Genomic DNA, 17395 nt, shown 5'->3' with positions numbered 1-17395 from the left:
ATCGTCCATTTGGGGTGGTGAGGCTGCTGGAGAGCTGGTGATGTTCTGCTTGTTGATGTGGATGCTGTTTACAGAGATGTGTCCTGTGTTTACAGAGACTGTAAAAACAGTGAGCTATACATGAATGAGGTAGACTTTTCTGCATATATATCTCAATAAATGTTCTTAAAGCAAATATTACAAATCCAAAATATATTTTTTCTATAAAATTTAAATTTAATATTACTTTAAGCTAATTGTCTTTCTCTTCAATCAGAATCTAGTAAGGATCTCAGAGGTCATAAAGTCTACCTCTGTCCTGACAGATGCTTACATACATGCACAGAGTAGGTTGAATAGTAGTACCCTTGAAATGCAAGAAAGAAGCTGGAAGACATAGTTCATTAGTGATAGAAAATCATACTTTGCAATCACCATAGTAATAAATGATTAGGGCAAGTATTTTTGGGGGGTGTTTGCAGCACTTTAATTATCAAGAGAGTATAAAAATACATTCAAATAAATGAAGAAAAATGGGTAAACAAATGGACACATTATGAGGATTTCTAAGGTTCAATTAACATGTGAGAACTTCTCAACCTCTCAGTCATCAGGGAAGCCATAAGCCATTGGATCCACAAACATTAAAAAGTCTCACAATCCTAAGTGTCAGGGAGAGTGCTGACTATCAGAAGTGCTGGGAAAAGCTCTTTACAAAGCTCTCAAGCAGCATCCACTAATGCCAAACATCCCCATGAGCAGCGACTCCAATCCTAGCTGCGAAATGCTCAGGCTCACTTCAAATGAGAGGCAGATGCATTCATAGCAGAGCTAATCATGATGGCCACACAGTGAAGACAGCAAATGCCCACCAGCGGCAGGGTGGTTAAATGGTGCTGGTGCATTCACCAGCAGTGTAGACCAATCAGCCACTCCAGGTCCCGCTGGGATCCGCAGGACTTTGCAGACACAATCCCCCTATAAATCCATTAATTACTTGGGGCCCGAGTCTTTTTGTCCGTATAGCTATCCCCCTCTTGGTACTGAGATGTCGTGGTGGAGACCAAGGATCCCTGGAACTGGTCTAGGGGTGGGAGGAGCTCTGTGAAGTCGGGGAATGACTGTTTCTGGCAAAAAATTGGAGGCATAAGGGCTCTGAGGTCACAAGGGGACTAGGGCTGGGGCTGGGAGTGATCCTAAGTTTGGGATTGGGCCAGGACCTGGGATTGGGGCTAGGACTAAGCCTGGGCCTGGGAGTAAGCCTGGCTTGGAATCAGGTCAGGGCCTAGGATGGAGCCTGGACCTGGGATTGGGCCTTGGCTTTTAAGTGGGCCTGGAATGGGGCTGGGATTGGGCCAGGGGCTAGACCCAGGGCAGCCAAATGCCCTCCTGGCTCTGCACCAAAGCTACTCGAGGCCTGGTGGAGGCTGCAGATCGTGGGTTCCACCACTGGGAGAATTCCCAAGGGGCCAGGCTGATGGGGGGCAGAGGCCGCAGCTTCAGGGAAAGGGGGCACAGTGCGAGCTCTGTGGGCTCTGTGGCCTTCTGCCTAGGGCTGCACTGGGGTGGCTGCTGCTGGGGTGGTTGCTGCTGGAGCTGCTACTGGAGCTGCTGCTGCTGCTACTGGGGCTGCTGCTGCTGGAGCTGCTGCTGCTGGAGCTGCTGCTGCTACTGGGGCTGCTGCTGCTGCTACTGGGGCTGCTGGGGCTGCTGCTGCTGCTGCTGGGGCTGCTACTGGAGCTGCTACTGCTGGGGCTGCTGCTGCTGGAGCTGCTGCTGCTGGGGCTGCTGCTGCTGGAGCTGCTACTGGAGCTGCTACTGCTGGGGCTGCTGCTGCTGGGGCTGCTGCTGCTGGAGCTGCTGCTGCTACTGGGGCTGCTGCTGCTGCTACTGGGGCTGCTGCTGCTGCTACTGGGGCTGCTGCTGCTGCTACTGGGGCTGCTGCTGCTGCTGCGGCTGCTGCTGGGGCTGCTGCTGCTGCTGCTGCTACTGGAGCTGCTACTGGAGCTGCTGCTGCTGGAGCTGCTACTGCTGGGGCTGCCGCTGCTGGGGCTGCCGCTGCTGGAGCTGCTACTGGGGCTGCCGCTGCTAGAGCTGCTACTGGGGCTGCTACGGGAGCTGCTGCTGCTGGGGCTGCTGCTGCTGGAGCTGCTGCTGCTGGGGCTGCTGCTGCTGGAGCTGCTGCTGCTGGGGCTGCTGCTGCTGGAGCTGCTGCTGCTGGGGCTGCTGCTGCTGGAGCTGCTGCTGCTGGGGCTGCTGCTGCTGGGGCTGCTGTTGAGGATGCTGCTGCTGAGGATGCTGCTGCTGAGGATGCTTCTGGAGCTGCTGGAGCTGCTTCTGGAACCACCGCTCCCGAGAGCGTTTGGCCCGGCGATTCTTGAACCACACCTGCACTTGGTACTCCCCGAGATTGAGCATCTCCGCCAGCTCTTGTCGTGTGTCATAGTCTGGGTACTGTTCCTCCTTAAAGTGATTTTCTAGCACTTCCTGCTGTTTCCAGTTGTAGACTGTGCGGTCCTGCCGCTGTCTCTTTGGAAGGCCTGGGGACAGTGGAAGGCCTTGGGGATGCCTAGGGTCTTGCATCCTGGGTCCTGCTCTGTTCTTGAACATAATTAGGGCAAATATTATCAAGCTGAAACTATTGACTAGAAGTTTATTGGTAAACAGGATATTGACATTGTCTCCACTTTTCTTCCCACACATTTATTCATTACAAAGGGAAAAGATGCCTTACAGTATACCACAAAGTGATCAGAGTTAACATCACCAATAAAACAGACATTATGTGCTCCCTAATGTGATACACTAGTATGGGATATGACTTCACCTACATAATATTCCCGCCAGACATACATATCCTGAACTTAATCATATGAAAAGAGAAAAACCAAAATCAAGGGACATTCTACAAACACCACAACTGCTTTCCTCTTAAAAAATGTCAGCATTGGCTGGGTGTGGTGGTTCATGCCTATAATCTCCACTTTGGGAGGCCAAGGTGTGCGAATCACTTGAGGCCAGGAGTTCGAGACTAGTCTGGGGAACATAGTGAAACTCTGTCTCTCCAAAAAAAATAAAATAACATTAGCGAGGTGTGGTGCCACATACCTGTAGTCCCAGCTACTGGGGAGGCAGAGGAAGAAGGATTGCTTGAGCCCAGGTGGTCAAAGTTACAGTGAGCTATGATCACACCACTGCACTACTGTACTCCAGCCTGGGCAACAGGGCAAGACTCTGTCTGCAAAATAAATAAATAAATTAATTAATTAAAATTAAAATAAATGGCAGTATCAAGAAAAACAAAAACAAAGGCTGAGGAATTGTTTCAGATAAAAAGAGACTGAAGAGATGATTAAATACAATGTGGGATTCTGAATTAGATCCTAGATTGAAGGAAAAAATTGACAAGGAACATTATTTGGACAACTGGCTTAATTTGTATATAAAATGTATATTATGTAATATTAATGTTAATTTCCTGAAATTGATAATTATACTGTGATTATGTAAGAAAATAATCCTTGTTTTGTTCTTAAAAGATTGAAAGCTTTTTTTTCTTTTTCTTGAGTCAGTTTCACTCCATCACCCAGGCTGGAGTGCAGTGGTGTGATCTCAGCTCACTGCAACCTCCACATCCTGGGTTCAAGTGATTCTCGTGCCTTAGCCTCCTGAGTAGTTGGGACTACAGGTACATGCCACCATGCCTGGCCTGGCTAAATTTGTATTTTTAGTAGAGATGGGGTTTTGCCATGTTGGCCGGGCTGGTCTGGAACTCCTGACCTCAAGTGATCCACCTGCTTCGGCCTCCCAAAGTGCTGAGATTACAGGCGTGAGCCATCACACCCAGCCAGATCTGGAGTATTTAGGGGTAAAGCGTCACTGTATCTGCAAATTATTCTCAAATAGCTCAACAAAAAATTGAAAGTAAATAAATAACATCAAATAATATGTAAAAGTCTAAACCAGATGTGGCAAAATGTCAATACTTGGCAAATGTAAGTGAAGGACATACAAGTATGTATTATTCTTGAAACTTTCCCATAGGTTAGAACTTTTTCAAAAGAAAAAGACAAATGAGATATAGAAGAAGAAAATATCTCACAAGTAACAGTCTATCCTTTCCCCAAATACCTCCAATCTTAAGAAACTTACTGTATCTTTCAAGGCAACCCAAGCCATTATTACAATACACTGGACCCAAAGACAAATGCCCTGCTACTCCAACACCTGGGCCATCAAGTGGCCCTGGTTCTGCCACAAATAAAATCATCCCTACTCCCAAATAACAGCTCCTTATGTACTTGAGTATGATTTCATTGTGCTTAGCTATTTCTTTGTTTTTGGGGTCAAACATTTCCTGTCTCTTTGTACATTATCCTGTGACATGGTTTCTGGTCTACCTATGGTCTTTGTGAGTTGCTCAATGTAGTCTGCCAATAACCCATTTAACACTATCCACAAATGATATTATATGTGGATAAGGTGATCTCATTAGAGCAGAATCACTCAATTAAGTCTCTACTTCTATTTCCCAGGCTAGGACCACATCAACTGACAAATCATATTACGTCTAAAGTCAACTAGACCTTCGTCCTTGGGCAGTTGGATTTTGGAAGTGCCTTAGAGCATGTCTAGATGATTGCCCTTATTAAATGTCAACTTGTCAGGTTAACCTTTCATTCCAGTCTGTCAAGAAAACCTCAGTTCTCAGTTCTCATCGTGTTACAATTAAAATGATGGGACATGGTCAAAGACAGTACCTCATCCTCCCAATTAAGCCACAAATCATTAAAGGGCAGGAACCACAGCTAATATGTTCTACATGTCCCCACATTCCATAAAACAGTGTCTAATGGAAGATGTTGTATGTTGATTTGCTTGTTCACTGATAAGGAAGGTTCATTTTAAATGCAGAAGCAAGTTGAGACACTGGCCTAAAGATGCCTGACAAGTAGACATTGTTTTGTAACTATAGAATAAATGAGAATATTTTAGTTCTCAAGGCCAATTGGAAAGTAATAAAGAGCAGGATCTTGGTTTTCATTTAGATAAAAATACTAAAAATTAAAATTAAGAAATCAAAATCCTTTAAATACAAAATTATATTGCCTTTCTCTGAATTTCAAAGGAAAGAAATAAAGGGTATGTATGAAATTGCAACTCTAATTCAATATCTTTACTCATAGTATAGAAATTTAAAATCTTTTTACAACATTAGGAATACTACTGAAAAATAATTATAGCAAAGCCCTGGCCATTCTAAGAAAGATTCTATTGCATGAGAGTTTCTAAATGTAAGCATCCAAACATTTTTCTTTTAAACAACTTTAGAGAAATTCCTGAGTTATTGCAGACTCATGTCTTCTTAAATCCAATTTAGTTTTTGACATCCGTAACAATGAAGCTGATCCATCAAGAAATTACTGCTTCCTGCTATACTACAATGAAGTCCTCGAGAAAATGGAGCCAGCCAGGGCTGTCCTACCCAACACCAAATAACTCCCATAGCTGCCCCTCTTATAGTTTCTCTGTCTTGCCCTTCCATATTCCTTATCATGCTTCATCAACCTATCAGCCATTTTCCTTCATGTCTCGAATTTTCTACTTTTAATTTTGTTCAGTATTTGGAAAACTTTTTTTTTTGGAGACAGGGTCTCACTCTGTTGCCTGGGCTAGAGTACAGTAGCATGATCATGGCTCACTGCAGCCTCAAACTTCTAGGCTCAAATGATCCTCCTGCCTCAGTCTCCTGAGTAGCTGGGACTACAGACACATCACCACACCCAGCTAATTTAAAAATATTTAAAAATTTTTTTGTAGAGGTGAGTGTTTTGCCATGTTGCCTAGGCTAGTCTCAAACTCCTGGCCTCAAGCAAGCTTCCTTCCTTGGCCTCCTAAAATGCTGGAGTTACAGGTGGGAGCCATCATGCCCAGCCTGAAAAATAATTTTTTATTTTTTTGAGACAGAGTCTCACTCTGTCACCTAGGCTGGAGTGCGGTGGCGCGATCTCAGCTCACTGCAACCTCCACCTCCCGGGTTTAAGCAATTCTCCTGCCTCAGCCTCCTGAGTAGCTGGAATTACAGACACCTGCCACCATGCCTGGCTAATTTTTATATTTTTGGTAGAGACAGGGTTTCACCATGTTGACCAGGTTGGCCTTGAACTCTTGACCTCAAGTGATCTCCCACCTCGGCCTCCCAAAGTGCTGCGATTACAGATGTGAGCCACTGTGCCCAGCCTGAAAAATAGATTTGTAAAACTTGCCATAATCTTGTATAAATTAAGAGCTCAAAAGCTTTAAGTAAAAAAACTGTCATATAGATAGCTGTCTCACTAATCAGTGATCCCAAATGACATTATCATTAGTGCATTGGCTGGCTGTCCTCTATTTTGGTATCTCAGATGCCATTTTTAGTCATATTTTGAATGTTGGTTATAATGAAAGTAAATGCTATTTATATTAAGATCCATATTTATGTTAAAGCATGTTTTGATTTCTTCAGTGTGAGTAATTTATTTTGCTGTCTACTCCCATTAACAGTAGTATGAGGATTATATTCTAAGAGAAGCAGTCCCAACTTCTAAAACACAGAGAAACTATTTTTAGCTATTATTAAGCTGCTTATTGCATTTAAACCTTTTTGCAAATTATTATTTTTTTAATTATTATACTTTAAGTTTTAGGGTACATGTGCACAACGTGCAGGTTTGTTACATATGTATACATGTGCCATGTTGGTGTGCTGCACCCATTAACTCATCATTTAGCATTAGGTATATCTCCTAATGCTATTCCTCAAATTATTACTACCATCTCCACAACAGGAAAAAATACCATGTAAGAATCTTTATATCACATCTCTTGACTTGTATCTAGAATATATAAAGAACTTTTACAACTCAACAATAAAAAGACAACCCAATCAGAAATGTGCAAAGATGGCTGGGCACGATGGCTCATGCCTGTAATCCCAGCACTTTGGGAGTCCGAGGAGGGTGGATCACTTGAGGTTGGGAGTTCAAGATCAGACTGACCAACATGGTGAAACCCCATCTCTACTAAAAGTACAAAATTAGCTGGGTGTAGTGGTATATGCCTGTAATCCCAGCTACTTGGGAGGCTGAGGCATGAGGATCATTTGAACCCCAGAGGCAGAGGTTGCAGTGAGCTGAGATAGTGCCACTGCACTCCCGCCTGGGTGACAGAGTGAGACTCTGTCTCAAAAAATTAAATTTAATTTAAAAAATAAAAAATGGGCAAAGACAACAATGAACAATCTCAAAAGGAAACAAAAACAATTATCTTTACAACTGCATCAAAAAGAATGAAATGCTTAGGAATAAACTTAACCACAAAGGCAAAAGACTTGTGCACAAAAGACTTTCTACACAAAACACTGCTGAAAGTAAAGAAAACATAAATGAGAAAACATCCTGTGATTGTAAATAGACTTAATATTGTTAAGAACAGAACACTACTTAAAGCAATTTACAGATTTGATACACTCCCTATCAAATCCCAATGACTTTATATATATATATATTTTTTTTCTTTTTTTAAAAAAATAGGTGATGGATTCATTTCATTCATTCATTCATTCATTTTTTGAGATGATGTCTCACTCTGTCACACAGGCTGGAGTGCAGTGGCATGATCTCGGCTCACTGCAACCTCCGGCTCCTGGGTTCCAGTGATTCTCCTGCCCCAGCCTCCCAAGTAGCTGGGATTACAGGCGTGCACCACCATGCCCAGCTAATTTTTTGTATCTTTAGTAGAGACGGGGTTTCACCATGCTGGCCAGGCTGGTCTGGAACTCCTGACCTCATGATCCGACCACCTCAGCCTCCCAAAGTGCTGGGATTACAGGCATGAGTCAACGAGCTCAGCCCCAGTGACTTTTTTTTTTTTTTTTTTTAAACAGAAACATAAAATCTGAGTGGATCATCATGGTGGATGGCAGGCAGGACTAGATTGCAGCTCTGACTCAGACAAAGCAGCGTGTGGAGGCTCGCATTGTGAATTTTAGCTCCAGAACAACTGCAAAAACAAACCAGGAATCCTGAGAGGACCCACAGACCCTCTGGAGGAAGTGGATTGCTCCTGCAGGTCCCAGGAGACACTCCAAACACTATGAGTGCCCAAACTGAAGAATTGGGAAAGGGAGATCCTCTGCTCCCAAACACACACCCCCACTGGGGAAACTGAAGGTCTAGTTTGTGGGAGAAGTTTCCGACCTTACCTACAGCTGAGTCAATTTAGAGAGCTGAGTGAAATACAGGGGTAGAGGAAGCAGCGAGAAGGGCTCTGGGAGCTTGTAGGGTCCCCAAGCAGGGCATTCCTGCCTGGCACCACAGGGATCCTTCAGGAGGGCAGCCAGAGGTGTGGGGAAAATGCCACAGGGAGAAGAAAAATCTCCAACTGAACTTTGTAACAATTTGAACTGGGTGAGAAGCCTCCTGGCCAGAACTTGGGGGAGAGCGTGAACTCAGCATGCAGACTCCATAGGTGGGGAGAAAAACCAAAGCCCTTTTCTTTCCCAGCTGGGAGGTGGGTAGCCTGAGGCACGTGCTCAAGCCCTGCTCAGCCACTGCCTGGAAACAGACTCGGTGCTGTTAGGAGGGGACACAGTGGGAGTGAGACCGGCCCTTCAGATTGCGTGGGAGCTGTGTGAGGCCTGTGACTGCTGGCTTTCCCCCCACTTCCCTGACAACCTGCATGACTCAGCAGAGGCCGCCATAATTCTCCTAGGTACACAACTCCAGTGACCTGAGACCCTCACTCCCATCCCGCACAGCAGCCACAGCAAGACCCACCCAAAGAGAGTCTGAGCTCGGACACGCCTAGCCCTGCCCCCACCTGATGGGCCTTCCCTACCCACCCTGGTAGCTGAAGACAAAGGGCATATTCTCATGGGAGGTCTAGGGCCGCACCCACTGCTGGTTTTCTCCATACTACCACAGCTGATGGTCTCTGGAAAGCACCACCTCCTGGCAGGAGGCCAACCAGCACAAAAATAGGACATTAACCACCAAAGCTAAGAACTCTCACAGAGTCCATTTCACCCCCTGCCACCTCCACCAGAACAGGTGCTGGTATCCATGGCTGACAGACCCACAGATGGTTCACATCACAGGACTCTATGCAGACAACCCCCAGTATGAGACCGGAGCCTGGTAGACTTGCTGGGTGGCTAGACCCAGAAGAGCTTGGCTCTCCGGAAGCCACATCCCCAGGAAAAGGGGGAAGAGTACTACATCAAGAGAACACCCAATGGGACAAAAGAATCTGAACAACAGCCTTCAGCCCTAGAGCTTCCCTCTGACAGAGCCTACCCAAATGAGAAGAAACAAGAAAACTAATTCTGGCAATATGACAAAACAAAGCTCTTTAATACCTCCCAAAAAATCATACCTGCTCACAAGCAATGTATCCAAACCAAGAAGAAATCCCTGATTTACCTGAAGAAGAATTGGGAGGTTAGTTATTAAGCTAATCAGGGAGGCACCAGAGAAAGGTGAAGCCCAATGCAAGGAAATTAAAAAAAAAAAAAATGATACAAGAAGTGGGGGGACAAATATTCAAGGAAATAGATAGCATAAATAAAAAACAATCAAAACTTCAGGAAACATTGGACCAGGAAACATTGAAACACTTACAGAAATGCAAAATTCTCTGGAAAGTCTCAGCAATAGAATTGAACAAGTAGAAGAAAGAAATTCAGAGCTCAAAGACAAGGTCTTTGAATTAACCCAATCCAACAAAGACAAATAAAAAAGAATAAGAAAATACGAACAAAGTCTCCAAGAAGTTTGGGATTATGTTCAGTGACCAAACCTAAGAATAATCAGTGTTCCAGAGGAAGAAGAGAAATCTAAAAGTTTGTTAAAATATTTGGGGCAATAATAGAGGAAAACTTCCCCAGCCTTGCTACAGACCTAGACATCCAAATACAAGAAGCACAAAGAACACCTGGGAAATTCATCGCAAAAAGATTATTGCCTAGGCACACTGTCATCAGGTTATCTAAAGTTAAGATGAAGGAGTCAGGTAGCGTGATGCTTCCGGCTTTGTTCTTTTGGCTTAGGATTGACTTGGCGATGCGGGCTCTTTTTTGGTTCCATATGAACTTTAAAGTAGTTTTTTCCAATTCTGTGAAGAAAGTCATTGGTAGCTTGATGGGGATGGCACTGAATCTATAAATTACCTTGGGCAGTATGGCCATTTTCATGATATTGATTCTTCCTACCCATGAGCATGGAATGTTCTTCCATTTGTTTGTATCCTCTTTTATTTCATTGAGCAGTGGTTTGCAGTTCTCCTTGAAGAGGTCCTTCACATCCCTTGTAAGTTGGATTCCTAGGTATTTTATTCTCTTTGAAGTGATTGTGAATGGGAGTTCACTCATGATTTGGCTCTCTGTTTGTCTGTTATTGGTGTATAAGAATGCTTGTGATTTTTGTACATTGATTTTGTATCCTGAGACTTTGCTGAAGTTGCTTATCAGCTTAAGGAGATTTTGAGCTGAGACAATGGGGTTTTCTAGATATACAATCATGTCATCACAGACACTTCTCCAAAGAAGACATTTATGCAGCCAAAAAACACATGAAAAAATGCTCATCATCACTGGCCATCAGAGAAATGCAAATCAAAACCACAATGAGATACCATCTCACACCAGTTAGAATGGTGATCACTAAAAAGTCAGGAAACAACAGGTGCTGGAGAGGATGTGGAGAAATAGGAACACTTTTACACTGTTGGTGGGACTGTAAACTAATTCAACCATTGTGGAAGTCAGTGTGGCGATTCCTCAGGGATCTAGAACTAGAAATACCATTTGAGCCAGCCATCCCATTACTGGGTGTATATACCCAAAGGATTATAAATCATGCTGCTATAAAGACACATGCACACGTATGTTTATTGCGGCACTTTTCACAATAGCAAAGACTTGGAACCAACCCAAATGTCCAACAATGATAGACTGGATTAAGAAAATGTGGCACATATACACCATGGAATACTATGCAGCCATAAAAAATGATGAGTTCATGTCCTTTGTAGGGATGTGGATGAAACTGGAAACCATCATTCTCAGCAAACTATCACAAGGACAAAAAAACCAAACACCGCATGTTCTCACTCATTGGTAGGAATTGAACAATGAGAACACATGGACACAGGAAGGGAAACACCACACTCCGGGGACTGTTGTGGGGTGGGGGGAGGGGGGAGGGATAGCATTAGGAGATACACCTAATGCTAAATGACGAGTTAATGGGTGCAGCATACCAACATGGCACATGCATACATATGTAACAAACCTGCACATTGCGCACACGTACCCTAAAACTTAAAGTATAATAATAAAATTAAAAAAAAAAATCAAAAAAAAAGAAAAAAAAAGATAAGGAAAGAATCTTAAGAAGTGTGAGACAAAAGCACCAGGTAACCTATAAAGGAAAACCTATCTGATTAACAGCAGATTTATCAGCAGAAACCCTTCTACAAGCTAGAAGGGATTGGGGCCCTATCTTCAGCTTCCTCAAACAAAACAATTATCAGCCAAGAATTTTGTATCCAGCAAAACTAAGCATCATATATGAAGGAAAGATACAGTCTTTTTCAGACAAATGCTGAGAGAATTTGCCACTACCAAGCCACCACTACAAGAACTACTAAAAGGAGCTCTAAATCTTGAAACAAATCCTGGAAACACATCAAAACAGAATCTCTTTAAATCATAAATAACATAGCACCTATAAAAGGAAAATACAATTTAAAAAGCAAAAACATCAAACAAAAAAATTAAGGTACATAAGCAACAAATAGCACAATGAATGAAATGGCACCTCACATCTCAATACTAACATTGAATGTAAATTGCCAAAATGCTCCACTTAAGATATAGAACTGCAGAATGGATAAGAACTCACCAATCAACTATCTGCTGCCTTCAGGAGAATCACCTAACACATAAGGATTCACATAAAGTAAAGGGATTGAAAAAGGCATTTCATGCAAACGGACACCAAAAGTGAGCAGGAATAGCTATTCTTTTATCAGACAAAACAAACTTTAAAGCAACAACAGTTAAAAGAGACAAAGAGGAACATTATATAATAAGAGGCCTTGTCCAACAGGAAAATATCACAATCCTAAACATATATGCACCTAACACTGGAGCTCCCAAATTTATAAAATAATTACTAATAGACCTAAGAAACGAGATAAACAGCAACACAATAATAATGGGGGACTTCAATACTCCACTGATAACACTAGACAGGTCATCAACACAGAAAGTCAACAAAGAAACAATGGACTTAAACCATACCTTAGAACACGTAGACTTAACAGATATATACAGGACATTTTATCCAACAACCACAGAATATACATTCTATTCATCAGCACATGGAACTTTCTCCAACATGGAAACTTTTCTGATGCATAATGATCTTAATAGAAATGTTTGCTATTGTTTTTATTATGTGGTTCCTCATATACATGACTTGGGAAGCTAACGCAAGTCTCTGAAAGATTTCCTCAAGTATCCCTGTCTCAATGAGAGAGGAAAAATTACCAATGAAATAGCAGACTCTGTTTAACAAACTCTGGTTGTAGGTCTCTGATGAAATTTTAGTTATCTGAATCCTCTAAAATTCATTTTACATATGTTTTATTATCATGCCACAAAAATCTAGCCTAAGTGAGTAGAGTTATCAATTATTAGCTGGACCACATTCCAAAATTTCTTTTCTTTCCAATGTTAGGCATGTGAAAATCAAGGTGGAAAATATAAGCACAATTCAAATAGATTTGGGGTCACTCTTTTTTAGTATTTTAATTAGAAAAGAGGTATCCACCCTCACCCTGAGAGATGATTCTCCATAGAAATCCAGGCTTTCATGTCTTCTTTGAGTAAGCAATGATATTTTTCCAAAGTAGGGGTCCTAATTGTAAAAACTACACTAGAGAATTTAGTGGGGACCTATTCATGGAGTATTTCCCTATGGTATGCAGGTATTTACTTTCAATCAGTTTTAATTCAAGGTGTATAGATACGGGGTACATAAAATACAAAATGGGACCAGTAACATATTGCCACAATTTTATCATCTGAAACCCAAGTGTGTAAGGCTAAATTATTTTCATAACTACTTAGAGCAGTGTGGTTTTTATAACTTATTAAGGAAGGGCAGAAATGCTACGAAGCCATGAAAATTTATGTATTCTGAGCCTAGATATTTGGTCTGAAACCTATGGAAAAGTTTCATTATCTAAAATATAAATTCCATACAGTAGCATTAGCAAAGGTTAATCTTTTCTGAATTTTTAATCAATTTAGTAAAAAAGTTCTCTCCATTCACACATTTAGAAAATTTGGATTTGCTCCCTTGATGTGCCCAGGAGAAACAACAGAAAATATTAATCTAATGTCCCAGTAGTCCCCAAGCTTCATGGGTCCCACCAATTAAGCACACAGCACTAAATGGTTTCTTGTCTTCTGTGTGCTTATAAATGCCATATACCTATTTCTGTAGCTCTATCTCACGTAAATTATAAGATATACACAGATATCTTGATACTGGAAATTCTTTAAAAGGAACAATATTAAATATATAACATTTAAAAGATGTTTCAAAAATATAAAACAAAATAATTATGAATTTCCCTTCTATCATATCATTTCTGGGAAAAACAAGCTTTATTTCAATCCAGTTTATTTCAGTTTTAAAAATAAAATACATACCATTGTAAAACTGGCTAAGTAGTAGGTTTTAATCATTTGTAAACTGAGGACACAGAACTCAGTTTGTGTCCTGCCAATATAAATGTGTACAATTCTGTCCATATAAACGTGTACAGAAAAGGCAGAAGTGTTCAGGTGCCTTGAATTGCAGTGACATTTAAGAAATCATGTTTTACGTGGATCATTGCTTTAAAACCGATGGGAAATTATATTTCTGTATAAGAGAATTTCCCCAGTTAGAGCCGGAAAACTTTTTCTAGGGTATTGGAAAGTGACATATGGGATACATTCATGATCATCCACTTATGGAGTGGTGCCCATGGAATACCAGGACAACAGAAAACTCAGCTCTAATTGTCCAGCTGTCTCCACGTTGTACGGATCACACACAACTGAATCTGTGAAGCACACATCCCACATCTATATGCTTTATACTTGTATGTACTATAAGAAAAGGTACATAGCTACTTCTGTGCTAATAGATCATTTTTATTAGAAAACATCCTGAAGCATGTGAACATTGCATAAACATGAGCTAAAAGAAATCCTCCCAGTGTGAATCCTCCCACTGTGCCACATCATGCTCACCACCTGACTTGCACAGCATGGTTTAGGAGATAAGGGGACAGAAAAGAAACTCCTTCCATCAGCAGGATGAGCTAGGAGACTTTCTTCAAATATGGCTCTTAGGAGTGTCAGATGCTGAAACCTGGCTTGCCCGATGAGCCAAACCCCCAAAATTGCATTTTACACATGGGAGAAGGCAAGCTATTCTGAGAGACTTGAGATTCAGAAGATAATGACATAAATCACAGGAAAAATAACATGGAAGAAAATTCGGAGATAGGTCACATTTGGAGAGGCCACACTGAAGAAGACAAGAGAAAAGCTAAGTGCGCAGGTTAAGAAACAAAATATACACAGAGCAAGAAATGTCAAAGAACAATCTGAGCATTTCTTTGAAAAGTCACCATCAAAATCTCTCAAAGCAGACAGTGAAACTGAATTTCCTTCAGGAGAAAGGTAACATAGGTAAGATTCCCTTTACTACCTTGATCAAGGAAGCAATCACTTTAGATATTTTGCAACCTGTAGTTACCAAATCATGGACAATCTGTGATACATGGAATAATCAAATGGGCCACCAACTAGTGAAGAATGCTTAGGTCAATGCACCTGATCCAGTGGTCAGTAGAGCAGTGGAGAAAATAAGAAAAGGAAGCAACCTCACAAGTTTCGCACTTATGCCCTTGGGGGTGGACAGGTTACAGGGTGAAGGAAGGGAGGGAGGGCATGTCTGTCTTCACATCTGCAGCACCAGTGTAATTTTGCATATCTCTCAGGGTAGAGATGATGTGCAAATACTATGATTTACATCCAGCACCTAGCGAGGTACCTTAGATACATGAAAGAGCGTACTTTGGCTTTGCATTATCATAATTGTCAACTTCATCACTGTCATCACTATCATCAATTTTCTCCTCAATAAATTTGACAGATTACACTTTTGGGAGCCACAAAGGGATTATCACCATTATCATCACTTTGTTTTATTTTTTAAAGCAACTGCAACCTCATAGTCTCCAATTTGAAATATTCTAGCCACTAGGGTACATGCTTATGTGCTGACACCATTAATTTAAATTTGAGAAGTTAGGCCCAGCACGGTGGCTCATGCCTGTAATCCCAGCACTCTGGGATTGCTTGAGCTCAGAAGTTCCAGACCAGCCCGAGCAACACAGCAAAATCCCATGTCTACTAACCATACAAAAAACTAGCCAGGTGTGGTGGAGCATGTGTGTGGTACCAGCTACTCAGGAGGCTGAGGTGGGAGGATCACTTGAGACCAGGAGGTTGAGGCTGCAGTAAACTGTGATGGCACCACTGCACTCCAGCCTAGGCAACAAATGAGACCCTGTCTCAAATAAATAAATAAATAAATAAATAAATAAATAAATAAATTTACAAAATTAAAACTGGGGTAAGATGTGTCTTCATGAGAAATTACTGTTAGATAGTTTGTGGGAATGTAAGGTTATACTCTCTTGATAAGCCAGTGTTTTGAATAAATAATCTAATTTCCTTCTAAATGATTTAAAATTATTTATTCCTATATATATAATTTTTTTAAATTACTCAAACTACAGAAGACACTTCTTAGATAATATTTTGAACTCATTTATAAAGATGAGAGAAGTAAAAGCAAGTACGTTTAGTAAAATTCTGCAGTTAAAACCTATCCCTTCCTTGACAAATAGGAATATGAAATTAGTAGTATCTGGATCTAAAATAACTAGATAACATAAGAATATGGACCTTGAGAATTGATAAAGCAAGTAAATAAAAGTCATTTAGTTTGAGAAGTGAATGGAAACCTAAAATTGAGTATCTCTCAAGGAAAAAAATCCACCAATTTTATGAGTCACTAAAGGATTAAACATACCAAACAGAAAAGATCCCCTTGCACTGCCAAGGAAACAACCCTCTGAGCTGTGGGTGATGGTTAGAGCTGGGTGGCTAATCTGAGGTCACCAAAACCTCGCTATTAGAACCGACTGGTCTCAGTCCACAGCCTGCCTAGGGCCCAGCTCACCCACTGATTCTACACCTGCAGAATAAAGAGGCATTTACGCAGATGGATGAGTAGGGGATTCAGTTCACCTGTGAAGAACCTGCACGGTTTTAAGGAAAGATATCCTTAGCTCATCCCTCTGTAGGCCTGCAATTGTAGTGTCTGTAGAAAGGTGGCAAAATTCAACTGGGGAGCATGGAACCATGGAGTCACCAGTGGAACATTTTACCTGCCTCTTAATTTTATTGTATTCTCTCCTGGATAATAGCAATCTGAGGAGAGCTGTGCTCAAAATTTTCTCCATCTTCCCTTGTCACATCTGTGTGAAGAATCAGAAGGGTCACAATCATGTAGACAAGACCAAGTTCTTTCCTTCTGATACAAAGATCAAATTAGTCCAAGTCCACTGCATACTTTTAATGTCTCTACTCTGGGGTGAGAAGTTTCCTAGCACCTCCCCTGAGTTCACAGTGGCTCTGCATGTCCTCTCCCTGCAATGTGTGACAGGCACCTGCATCCTTAGGTCTGTTCTCACTTGGAGCATGTGCTTTCCAGGTCATGCATATTGTGATTTCCATTCTCCTATTTTCACATTTCCAGCTGTCTCTCAGTTTAAACAAGATATTAAAATATTTCTTATGGCCGTGAGTGAAGAGAGCAAATCCAGTTGGAGCTGATTTCTTTCCATTTTCTAAGAATTCCTACAGTGTCCCTAAATGTGATATAAACGTGCAGACCTGCAGGTCAATGGCCTACAGCCTGCAGAAGATGGAGCACACATCTCAAGGAGCTGAAAACCTTTCGGATTCTATGACTGAGGTACTGAGAAATCCAATCCTTGAGCCCTCCAGGGTAACAAAGGAGAAATACATCACAATGGATCACTGCAGTGTAACCAAAGGGTTCCCTGGTAGTACAGGGACCCCCAGGCTTCAAATGTGATCATTCCATGAAAGCAAAAATGTTAGACAATTTGATCTTGAACAACTCTCAACCTTCTATATTTTACTAAATTCATTTTTTTTTTTTTTTGAGACAGGGTCTCATTCTGTTGAGCAGGCTGGAATGCAGTGGCACAATCT

At 41.6% G+C, this 17395-nt stretch overlaps 1 protein-coding gene across 1 annotated transcript; it reads right to left on the bottom strand.

Moving 5' to 3' along the window:
- Positions 1-446: 446 nt before the first annotated feature.
- On the bottom strand, positions 447-17135 carry LOC100442257 (uncharacterized protein DDB_G0271670-like). The gene is made up of 4 exons (XM_054551116.1): positions 16728-17135; positions 16543-16632; positions 3088-3217; positions 447-2580 (listed from the first exon to the last, which is right to left on the bottom strand). Exon 4 carries the CDS (start codon positions 2421-2423, stop codon positions 1479-1481), a length of 945 nt encoding a protein of 314 aa, XP_054407091.1. The 5' UTR covers positions 2424-2580; positions 3088-3217; positions 16543-16632; positions 16728-17135; the 3' UTR covers positions 447-1478.
- Positions 17136-17395: the final 260 nt, after the last annotated feature.

The sequence above is a fragment of the Pongo abelii genome, chromosome 2 (genome assembly GCF_028885655.2).
Source record: "Pongo abelii isolate AG06213 chromosome 2, NHGRI_mPonAbe1-v2.0_pri, whole genome shotgun sequence".
Lineage (NCBI taxonomy): Eukaryota > Metazoa > Chordata > Mammalia > Primates > Hominidae > Pongo > Pongo abelii.
The sequence above is the reverse complement of the archived record's forward strand: the minus strand, read 5'-3'. Positions and strand labels throughout refer to the sequence as shown.

Excerpts from the sequence above, each read along its gene's own strand:
- LOC100442257 (XM_054551116.1), bottom strand. The coding sequence starts at position 2,423 with ATGACACACGACAAGAGCTGGCGGAGATGCTCAATCTCGGGGAGTACC.